This window comes from Centruroides sculpturatus, unplaced genomic scaffold (assembly GCF_000671375.1).
Source record: "Centruroides sculpturatus isolate CEXI.00-Female unplaced genomic scaffold, Cexi_2.0 scaffold396, whole genome shotgun sequence".
Classification (NCBI taxonomy): domain Eukaryota; kingdom Metazoa; phylum Arthropoda; class Arachnida; order Scorpiones; family Buthidae; genus Centruroides; species Centruroides sculpturatus.
Genome location: NW_019384590.1, coordinates 143057 through 155506, shown reverse-complemented (window position 1 = coordinate 155506; position 12450 = coordinate 143057). Strand labels below are relative to the sequence as shown.

Here is a 12450-nt window from a genome sequence, read left to right as displayed (position 1 = left end):
GAACTGTTCACCTAAAAAGAACTGTTGGACCTTTTGTGCTGATTTTGGACTTGAGCTCCTATAACCTAAGGTATTTATCCTGCCCGCGCACTATTGTACGTTCTCTCTCTCCGCGTAACGAAACGCGCACCCGGTCGTTAATTTGGACTAAAAATTGAATAATAACTCATGTAGTTTATGTATCGTATTTTATTCGCTGATGTAAACTTAATTTAGAATATATATAAATAAACGGGTTTTTATGTTTAAACTTCTGGAGTGCAGTTTCTTCCGTTTGTCTCTCCGTTCTCCATTCCGGGTCCAACCCTCATACCTATCCGCTCGCGCGAACTTGTGGTCTCTGTATCGACCGAAGGATACAGTGGTGTCATCCTGACGAGGTATCGAAGAGATACCGACCCTATGGTCACATCTGAGAAATAAAGAACATTGAAGAGCTCATAACGGAACCTGAAATTGATCCGACGACAGAAGAACGCCAAGAACTCTTGAATGAAGAACACCAAGAAACTCGACAAGATATGTTTTCTTCTGAAAAAGAGAATTAATGTCGATATCTGCTATTAAACATTTTTTTGAAGAAGTGGGATGATGTCAGAACAACAGTGTTAGAATGGCATCCAAACCAAATTGAGGTTAATAGGCTTAGGGATCTCTACAATTACAATGCTATTAATTAATTCTGAAAAATCTTGAAGATAAGAGAAAAGCAATTAACATTACACAGATCCTTTAACCCCAGCGCAAACAGAAAAAAACATGACTACTTTCTTACTATGTTTATTTATATATTTTTTATTTTTTGAGGTCTCCAGAAAGAATTAATCAAATTCCCATAAAAACCTATGGTAAATCGATAATTGGTTAACGAACAATTCGGATAGAAAAACAAAGTCTTGGAATGGATTATGTTCATTAACCGATCACCCACTGTCAGTGGCATAGCAAATATAACTGGCACCTGGGGCACGACACTTTATTGGCGCCCCCTCCCCCCTCCAGACACATATAGTTTGTCTTGGAGACCCCCCTCCCCCTCCAGAAACACCATAGTTTGTCTTGGAGACCACCCAGACGCTACTCTGCAAGTGGCGCCTGGGTGTTCTCCAGGATAAATTATGGTACACCATGCCACTCGCAGAGTGGCACCCGGTACATGATACACCCCCCTTGCACCCCCCTCACTATGCCACTGCCCACTGTACTCACAAACACTACAGTAAAATGATTATGAGGAAATGAGATGAATGCACAAAAGTAGCACATAATTCCACAAGTGCTTTCCAGCTATGACAAGATGATTTGATCATACAGTAATTTTATTTTGCTGTAGTATAATTGTTTCTGTATTAATTTATACAGTGTTGGTTTTTGTTCTTTACAATCAGAAACTCTTTGCATGTTATGCCAAATCTTTTAAAATGATTCCCTTCTGCTATTTTTGTGGTTGGAAGATGGGAAAAATTTACTTATTGCCACAATGTAANATTTTTTGAAAGATTTAAATTTAAAATTATTAAATTAATAAGTATATTTGGATTAAAATTATTGTAAATGTTAATTCAAAAAGTTTTGAGAATTGAAAAATGAGAGATTTCCATGTAAATGTGAAACTTGGACCCAAATCACATTTATATTGAGATTTCAACATAACAGTATTTAAGGATAATCATGCATTTCATACAAATCTGACCTTTATGTAAGTGTTTTGAAGGTGCCTATGTTCAAAACAATACAGCAGAAACAGTTATAGATCCTAAATTTTATATGAATAACCTAAACTATAAATAAATTTTGCTGGAATCATATATTTTAAATAATGCACAACAAGGGTTTTTCTAACAATTCTCTAGCAATAATTTAATGATATTCTTATATTTCCAACAAAAATTTCATTTATACATAATTCGAAGTTTAGACTATTTACAAAAAGTCAAATTAACTTTTGAGTCCATCTTTATCCTTTACTTTTTTGACTTTTTGTAAATAGTCTAAACTTCGAATTATGAAGAAAATACATCCTGAGTTATCACAAAAATTGTAACCATATGCAAATAATGTAGATACTCGTAACTACCACTAGAGGGCCAGAAGCAGTTTAAAAAGGTGGATAAAAATGATAAGGGTGAAGAATTTCTTTTTGTTTTTAATTGTAAAAGTGTCAGAAACCTACAAGAAAAGGCTGACACTTGATCTTTTTTAACCTTGTGAAGTTTTTTTACCAATTTTTACCTGTGTTTAAGAAGAGTTCTTCAAAGCAATTTTTTAAGACTGTTACTTCTGTGGTAGTGTATAAAGGATAAAGATGGACTCAAAAGTTAATTTGACTTTTTGTAAATAGTCTAAACTTCGAATTATGAAGAAAATACATCCTGAGTTATCACAAAAATTCATTTCTATAATTTAAGATAAAGTTATCAAATTACACTTAAAAAGAGAATTTCTTTTATCTTTTAAAGAATGTGTTTATTTGATTATTAAAAAAATCAAATAAACATATTCTTTAAAAGTTACACAAAATATTATATATTGTTAAAGTGCTTACTGTTGCTGGAGAAGAAACATATCAATAATTAAATCTCTTCCTTTTACGTGATTAAAGAAAACAAACAGACTCCAATGTATAAGCCATGTCCGTTGCTGCAGAGACTGCAAGGCAGATCCGAATGTCTATAAAACAAATATAAGTTATATTATTACATATTCATATCAAGAATAGAACATTGTGTTGCAAGAATTGTTTATGAACATACATTATTATCTATAAAATCCTTGAGACGGTGCAGGTCTTCTAAAGCCGTATCCCAGTCCTGCATGAGAATTGCAGAGGCAACTTTACCCCACAATCCATTCAACATATTTCTGTCAGTGGGTGGTACCTAGAATAAAAAATTCTGTATCATTAAGAATACAACATTTAAATTTGAAAATAACTTACCAAGAGGCAGTAGAAAGAAAGATATTCAGCAGCAGCAGAATAATTTCCACACTCATATTGGAATTTGGCGAATGTAAATAACGAATCCATCATTTCTAACTTGAACTAAATAAGAAACTCTAATTAACTGATTATATTTTCAAACATGAGGACATAATGTTATATATTAATAACAAATATATTTAATTGAAATCAACTTTCAATGACTTAAATAGAATCTATCAACAATAAATTAACATTCATATTTTAGATATTTTGCTTTGATAACCATATTCTATGTGCAATGTTATGATCCTACATATCAGGGATGGCAAACTTGTGGCACATAACATATGTAATTTCAGTTTATAATATGATCATTCTTTTTTCAATCAGCTTATTTACATTTATTCTAATTAAAGAATATTCATTTCATTTCTTTAAACATTGTTCTTCAAAGTCTAAAATTTCTGCAAGCATTAACATTTATAAATATAAATATGCTTATTATATTTTACATGAACTCAACAGTTCACCATCCCTGAACAAGACTTACTTTAACCTTTGTAGAGAGGGTTAGTCCGATATGGCGCTATCACGATGTAGCGGAGAATAAACATGGGAAATTTTTTAAGAATTTTCCCACATGTTTTTCTCGTTTCCATTTCGGAAAAAAAATTTTAAAACCGTTATGTCTAGTAAAGAAAAAAATTTCTCTTTATTGTCAAATAATTCCTTTTTATGTGAATATTTTTTTGCGGTAATTTTTGGCTAAAATTTTTTTGCGGATATAGACTCTCCAGTGCCACATGATCGCCCTTGACAGGTATAGCCATCTATACCTGTCAAGAGTGGTTAAGGAGTCAATGATATGGACAATAATAACTGATGTTAATGCTTTTCTGACAATCGTACAATTTTTATGTAATAAATGTATTCTGTTAGAAGGGACAAATTAATTTTGAAGCAAGATTTTTACTCAATATCTCTGAATGGTCAGATATATTGCATAAGCCACACATAAGTTGTAAGCTGATATCATGCTGTGAACATGTAACAATCATTTTTCTCCACATATGTGCATATGTTTCTGTGCTAAAGCCAAGTGTTTATAGATTAACCGTCCACTTTGGCAGCCACTTTGCAGTAAATGGTGTTACTGCTTGCTCATGAATATTCTGATTTTTTGACAGTTTTTTTGAAGATTTCTTTGCCAACTGAATAATTTCCACTGAAATCTGGCCCGCTAGGTATCTGGTCATCACTCATCCAATTTTGGGCTTCTGAGGGACAACTGCAACATTTGCCATAGGAGAAACTGCAGTATCATATATAAAACTTCACTTTTATTAAACTTTACTTAAACTTTTCCCATTGAACAGTAACTTTTTGGGCATCCTGTAGTTTCATTTAATTTCTGTAAAATTTTGATCTAAAAATTATCATCTTAATATTATCCTTCCACTAAACACAAAAAATATATTGAAGTTTTCTCCCTAGACTGCTCAATGTAGTTACTTTTATTAAGTTATCATCTAAAGTAACTTAAAAAAAATTTTTTTTCTACTTACATTAAAATTTTCCATCAGAAATTTTAGTAGCTGTCTGCTATCTCTGTGAAGAAAATCATAATTTTAGATACATTTTAAATAATTTCATGCAAGTACTTAAACACAAAAACTCTAAATTTATTTTAATTTCCAAATTAAGGAAATAATAAATTTTAGACAAATAATAATTAATTTTTTTTACACAATGTCAACATGAACTTGAACATTATTAAATTAGAGTGAAATTTTGATAGACTAATTTTAAAATAGCTCACAAAAATAATCTTTAGTTCACTTTTGAAAATTTAGATCATGTCAGCATATAGATCTTTTGTATACACAGTCACAAAAGAGTGGCTTTTACATTTTTTATTAGTTAAAAAAGTATCAGAATAATATTTTGTGACACACAAATTACATGAAATTCAAATTTCAGTGTCCATAAATAAAGTTTTATTAGAACACAGCCAGGCTCATAACTTTTTTAAATGAATTTTTGCACTATAATGGCAGAGTTGAGTAGTTAGCTGCAACAGGGACTGTATGCGGTGCTCTCATCATTTTGCATTACGTTGACATTACTGATTCAACTAGCTTCATAATATTCCCAATTTATAGAAAAAGAACGTCAGAAAAATTAGAAAATTTAAAGTGAAATATCTAACCTTTGATTAGAGGTGATGGATTAGTAATATAAAGACATGCTAAATGGTAAATACTGAGAGAATAATGTAATGAAATTCTGCAAATATCAATTAAAAATCACACTCTCGTCGATTTATATGAATATTTTTGTAGTACCTATCTGTAAATATTTTTAAAGATGAAATACATAAAATCTCATTACATCTTTGCATCAACAATTGATTTTGATGAAACGAAGTACAAATTTCGAACACTAAGAAAGCTAAATAAAATACACTTGTGTTCTAAAGTAAAGCAACACGTACAAATATACATGACAAAAACACATAAATGAAGACTTTCCATTGCAAAGAATTATCCAAATGCCCTTCTCTGAGGCATACCTGATAAGCTACTGATTTATTGGGAACATTTCCTCACTGTTAGCACTCCTAGTAGATAACTGTTTGTCAGAAACAATTTTGCTGTACATATAGCACATTACATTTTCTCATATAAATATGCTGCCATTGTGTCTTATTTGCATGACATTTTGCAAATTTACACATCATGTAAGTTTTGGCACTCATGTTTCACGATGTCGATTTTTGTTTTATGCAGGTTGTGTGTTTGTTGCTTTAATTTTGGACACCAGTGTAGTAATAATAATTCTATTTTGAATTTCCTAAATAAGTTTGTGGAAATTTGCTTTCTCTTAATATACAAGTACCTACACAATATTCTCAATTTTTCATCTTGGCTCATGAAGCCTAAAATATTCACTATCTGACCTATTAGGGATAAAGTTTGCCAACCTCTAATTTAAATGGCTAATAGCAAGATAGATTGTTTTGAAAAATTGATTGATAAATTTTCTTATTAAAATTTGAATGAGATGACAATCCCATTTATCACCAGACTAAATAATTTTTAGTGCAATATTTTGGCAAACAGGGGTACCAAAAGTATTGAAAACTCCTTCATAGATTATTGCTATTTTTAGCTTTACATTGATACATTTAATTACAATTAAACATAGTAGAATATTTTTATATAATATAAAAGAAATGAGTAAATCTTAAATCTATTTTAAATATTATTTCTTGTGAAATTTTATTTGCCAAAAAGAAATAGTTGTAGGCTCTTTATAATTCTACTAGCATATATGCTGATGGCCAAGAATATTATATTAATTTATTACTGCAGTTCTCTGAAGTATGAAATTACCGTCGTCTTTACCAAAAATTAAATAAATTTCATAAAATCACACTTATTTTCTGCCACAATTACTTAAGACAATTGTGTATTTTAATGCATTAGACTAAGTGTATAGTTCATATTTGCTGTATATAATCACTTATTTTGGTATCCACTAAAAAGGAGTTTATGGCAAATAAACAAATTTGTTATCTCCTAATCCAACGTTCACCATATATCAAGAATCACAAATCTTTTATTTAAATAAAAAAACTGTGAATTAAAATTGTCTTCTGGGTAATTCTTGACCTCTGGTGAATGTCGGATTTAGAAGGATATAATAAATTTGTTTATTCATCTATAAACACCTTTTTAGTGGTTACCAAAATATGTATATCAAGTTATTCACTACATATGAATGTTTTATATAGAATAAAACACTTCCAAACAGCATTCATTTGTAACAATTTATGTATTTTACCACATAATCTAGTTTAGTTTACAGTATGTTTTGCAAATATTGGCCAGGCTGCTGTAAGTTCTCACTCACCCTTACTACTCACCTACAGACTCACCCTTATTAATGTGTATAAAGAATACTGGTTATATGAATTTAACTGAATCTGAAACAAATCAGTTTGCCAGCTTATTCTCTTTTTAAATACTGCAGAGCCCCATTTGGGTAACATGCAGCTCCTGGCTAAGAGTCTTGAAACAACCTGTAACTTGCAACAATTTATTTTCATTGATTGTTCTCACTGATACAGAAATGCTACAGAACACTTAAGATAAATTCAGTTCAGATCTTAAACTACAGAAACTCAGATTTTATAAGTTTTGTTTTATCTTATCTGCTCTAAAAGATGGTTTATAGAACTATACAATAGTAAGAATATGTGTGTAATTTTATTTTGAATAAAGCACCTCTGTTGTATGCACAAGCTTTGACACTTGTGGATAAATCCAAAATTCATAGTAATGATTAATAATAAATTTAATATTTTATTTTAACTGTATTTACTAATGATCTCTACCAAAAAAACTAAATTAATTCTATGTCATGAAGAAATGCAGTAATAACTGTTTCAAATAACTTTTGCCATCTGGAGGTTGGCAGAAGCTACTTGGTTGTATGAAAGAAATTTAAAATCTACACTGGTGTGCAAAACTTAAGCAACAATGTAATTCTTAAGCAGACAGCATTGAAATTGTAGAAAAGGGCTTGTTGCAATCAGTACAATGAACACCCAACTCAGTATATAGGTGATTCGTACTCAGGAAGAAGACATCGCAGGTGATGCGATGGCATGTAGAATGTGTGTAGTAGGCACATGTAGTGCAAGACTACAATAAGGAGGAGGCTTTGATTCTATACTATGTATGTTCTATTCATTTTTGCACTGGTATGCCTTCTTCATCCTTTAAATACAAAATACTGTCTCTGTATTCTGAATTTCATGTCTCCCAGGTGATTTCTTGCAGAGTTACAAGCAACAACTTTTTTTTTTTTTGGTTAAGTTTTGCACACCAGTGTATAACTAAAAAATAAACTATTTAAAACGAGGGAATCAGATTAATTTTCCAATCTTACATAATTGTATTGTAGAAAAATACACAAAATTTGAATTTTTGTGTATTTTTGTACAATACAATTATGTAAGATTGGAATGTATAACTGTTAACAAGCATGACTCTGATAACATGCGAACATCCTGGAAACTGCTCACAACCTTACTTACAACATGTCACTAGACATTGTTATATTTTGCATTTGAGTACATTTTTAATGTAAGATTTTCAAAACCTATAAAATTATATTTTTACTTTATTTTTGTAACTGTTCAATTTTTATCAATTTCCAAGTTATTCTAACTAATGTAATAGTGACAGTATGATCACTTCAGCAATATTTTTCTCAAACTTGCTCTTCAACAGTAACAGAACATTCTTAACATTTCAAAGATGAGTTGTTAAGCTCAAAAGCATTTTAATATTTTTATTTTTTGTATTTGTTATGCCATTAAAAGCAATATTTTCTTCTTTAGATTATAATAGAATTACACTTAAGTATCACTAAATTTATTAGACTGAGTAAATACATTTGTGAGTATGATTATGTCCAAGACATAATCATACTCACTAAATTTACATACACAGTTGTCAAAATTAAGCTTCCCCGAACTTAGAGGAGCCTGGAGAATGTTCTACTGCTCAAAATGAAACAACATTTGGACAACAGGTACTTCAGATGATGTATTTATTAAATAATTTTTTATTTATTTCCATTTATTAAATAAAAATTTTTCATAGAAAAACCACCAATAATTGGTGTTGGAGTTATGCAACTGAGATCCAAACCTGTTCTATTATTGGAGAATGGTATCTTAACAAGCTAATGACTTTTTGATCCCAGAGTTCAACAAAGTCTTCAAGATATCATATTTATGAAAGATGGTACACCATCCCACATCCCTCACTCTATTCAATGTGTGTTAAGGCAGACTTTCACAGATAAATGGGTGATTAGTTGTTATTTCCCAACAACTTGGCCTCCTTGTTTACCTGATTTTATTCCATGTGACTTCTAGCTATGGGATTTTTTAAAGACTAGGTCTATCATAAAAGACATGCATTTGTGTCAGATCTAAAGGACAGAGTTCATTGGCATGTTCTTGTGATTAAAGTGGACTCATTATGCTCAGCAGTGAAAAACATGTTTTTGCAAATGGAGCACATATTGAACATTTGTAACCATGATTTGCATAGCTCCAGCACCACATATCAGTAACTTCTTGTATAAAAAATTTTTATTTAATAAATGGCAAGCGCATCATCTGAAGTACAGTACCTGTTGTCCAAATGTTGTTTCATTTCGTGCAATAGAACCTTCCCCAGAGCCCTCCAAGTTGAAAAAGTTTAATTTTGAATAATGAGTTCAGATTCCAAACTAAGCTATTTTTCTAATTTTTAAAAAACTATAATATTGACTTACTTAAATCAAATAACCAGAGCGTTTATGTTCTATTATTGCGAATGTTTACAATGCCCCTTATGAACTCTTTCTCAGGTTTCTACAAGGTAGAAACCTGAGGAATTTAACTGTTAATATTTTAAAATTATTAATCAGTGTTAATATCTTAACAGAATTACTCATATTTTAAATGACTAATTTTATATTCATAGATCCATTATTAAATGAATTTATAATGTGAAATTACTGTAAGTACAGTGTAAATTTGTTACCTTGTTTTCATCATTTCCTGAGTGACAATGGGATCCATAAATATTTTTATTATCGGTTCTGTTTCTGCCTGAAGCTCCAGCATCTGTGCCACTACCTGGGAACGTTTATTTCTCAATTCTAAATGAAAATTTAAAAAATATTAATTTGAATTATCTTTCTCATAAGAATTCTTCTCACTCTATTTCTACAAAAAGAACTCCAACTTACATTGCTGAACTATGAGAAAACAAAGTTTAGTTTACCACAGCTAACTTAATGATAATAATTTGGGAACTAATTAGGTTGTAAAAGTGGTCTACTGTACTTAAAACTGAAATGAATGGGCAGATGGCCAAGAGTTAAAACATTACCCTATCACTCTAGGGAATCCAAAATTAAATTCAGACAAATAACCCCAGGAATTTTCCATGGGTCAGTCTATCCTGACATGTTGAACCACGTTCCTCACCTGACTGCATCCATTGAGGGCCTGACAGAACCATGATGCATATGGAAAAAAGCTGTCTTAGTGCTCACAGGATGGAAAGAACCAAATATAAATTATTAAAAGATAAAAACAATATTAAAAAAATCCAGCAACAAATTGTATAACTTTCTCAAGAACAACATTCAAAATTGTATGTAGCACTATCCATTATGATATTCTATTTTGAAAAACTTTTATATTATTTTATTATTATAAAATGGCAAACAGCTTAATTTTGAAAGGTAGGGGATAGTTTTACAAGAAATGCTAATAACAAGTAACATCTTCATTAAGTCCAACCCCACTTGAGATATGACAAGTGACTCCCCTCTATCTCCTCACCCCCATGATCTTTAATTACCAAAACTTAATAGCATCAATCCCCAAATATACAAAATTTCAGAAATTTTCAACAAAACACAGAAGTTATTAAGTTTCAAAGTGAATAAACAAAATCAAACTCCAAATGCACACACTAAAATCCATACATACAGGGAAAAAACCTCTAAATTTTTTTGGTTTTCTCAATGTTTCAAATTAAAAGTAATAGGAAAAAAAATAAAACAAATATATAATTTTGGTTTTCTCAATGTTTCAAATTAAAAGTAATAGGAAAAAAAATAAAACAAATATATAATATAAGATTACAATGGCAAATTACAACAGTAAATTATAAAGTACTTTTTACACTTACATTTAAAAAAAATAACATTGGTTACATTTAAAGTTGCTGTAACCGCACAATAAAAAGATCTATTTAAAGACAAAAATTGGGCAGTGACAAACAAGACATTTTGAGTTAGTCTAGAAGGAACATGGATGAAAGTATTATGTGGAAAGAGTAACCAATTAAAATACCTATAAAATAATAACTGATCAAAATAAATATTACAGGTAGCCCTCGGTTTACACTGCAGTTCCATTCCTACAAAAGCCGGCATAAAACGAACCCATATTTACAGTGAGGTATAGGGTTAGGTTGTACATAAGTGAAAAAGAAGCAAATAATTTTGTTTATTAATATAATATAATACAAAATATATATAAATTTAATTTTTAAAATGTATTTTATCATAAAATAAAGTGAAATGTTTTTATTAAAAAATTTTAGTTTTGGATCTCTTCATTTTTTGGAAAAAAGTATCCATCTTTAATTGTTTACATTTTTATTTTCTTTCATTGAGAATTTCGGAAAATGATCGAATGGATGCATGATGCTCCTTTTTACATTTGCACTTCACTCCCAATCATTGTCTAACTCACAAAGTTCATCCGTCAAACTTTCCATAGTTGAAAGGATACATTAACCTGACAGAGCTACAGACGAGCGGAGACACTGATTGGTCGACCACCGGTCGCCGTAGCACATATATAAGGTCAGTTTGAGTGGGAAAATTCAAGATGGCTAAGGGGAGATAGATATCGTCTGGCCAATGATTAGTAGATTTGTCTCACTAACAACAGTTTGTGATCACTGGAAGTGCTACTACATTGTAAGATGTTTTCCTGAATGAACTGATAGGGGATACATTCACTGGTGCTATGGATTTGGATGCTATTTATTGAACTATAAGTTTGATAACTTGACTCATGGGTACCAAAATGTTTAGTATTTTAATATTAATTTAATGCAAATGTATACATACCCAATAATATTAATCAGAAAAAATAAATATATTCAATAAAAATCTTTGTTTTAACGAATGTACAATGTTGTGGCTTGGTAAATAAGTCAACACTGAAATGAAAATCAGTCTGGCATAGGGAAAACTGGGGAATTACACCGCGAAATGGCAAATTGCGCAGCGGCGTTATTGTGAATCGGCATAAACTGAGCCAGCATAAACCAAGGGTTACCTGTACATGAAAAGAATATAAATCAAAAAACAAAACACCTTAATTTGCTGAGAAAAAATTTAATGTAAAGCTAACGTTTTCAGCCAAATCAGTTGGCCATCGTCAGGCTAAGAACATTCGAATATAAATAAAATAGAACAAAAATTTAAATACAAATAAAATAAAATAACGAGCGAAATATATATATAAATGTATACAGACTAATAAAATAAATAAAAATTATTGTTACAAATAACAAAAAATGTATACGAAAAAATAAGCATAGGTTAACTAAATATTAAAACGTTATATAGAAATTCAGTGAAATGCACTTTATGCGAAAAAATATTAAAATCGCCGCAATAAATTAAGATTTGTCCAATCGTTTGATAAAGTATTTCCAGGCCGAAGGCAACCCTTCAGAATCTCTAGAATTGATGCATGAATCATGCAATTTGCTTTTATATATTTCAATTTTTTCTGCGCAATTCGCCAATGTCGGTGAATGTACCGATTTAATAATTTCTGCTTCGTCCCATTTGACGATTGAGCCTTCAACTTGCGCCATTTGCGATAGTATAGTGGCACTAGATCCCTTGCTGATGTTATACTTATG

At 30.5% G+C, this 12450-nt stretch overlaps 1 protein-coding gene across 1 annotated transcript in view; it reads right to left on the bottom strand.

The window, feature by feature from the left end:
• LOC111624729 (eukaryotic translation initiation factor 3 subunit E-B-like) overlaps positions 1-12450 on the bottom strand; it is a 22331-nt gene that overhangs the window by 6737 nt on the left and 3144 nt on the right. Inside the window, exons 2-6 of the mRNA XM_023367651.1 lie at positions 9532-9649; positions 4489-4531; positions 2939-3043; positions 2754-2879; positions 2546-2670 (exon numbers count right to left, since the gene is read on the bottom strand). Coding sequence (XP_023223419.1) covers positions 2546-2670; positions 2754-2879; positions 2939-3043; positions 4489-4531; positions 9532-9649 — 517 coding nt within the window. The remainder of the gene's footprint in view (positions 1-2545; positions 2671-2753; positions 2880-2938; positions 3044-4488; positions 4532-9531; positions 9650-12450) is intronic.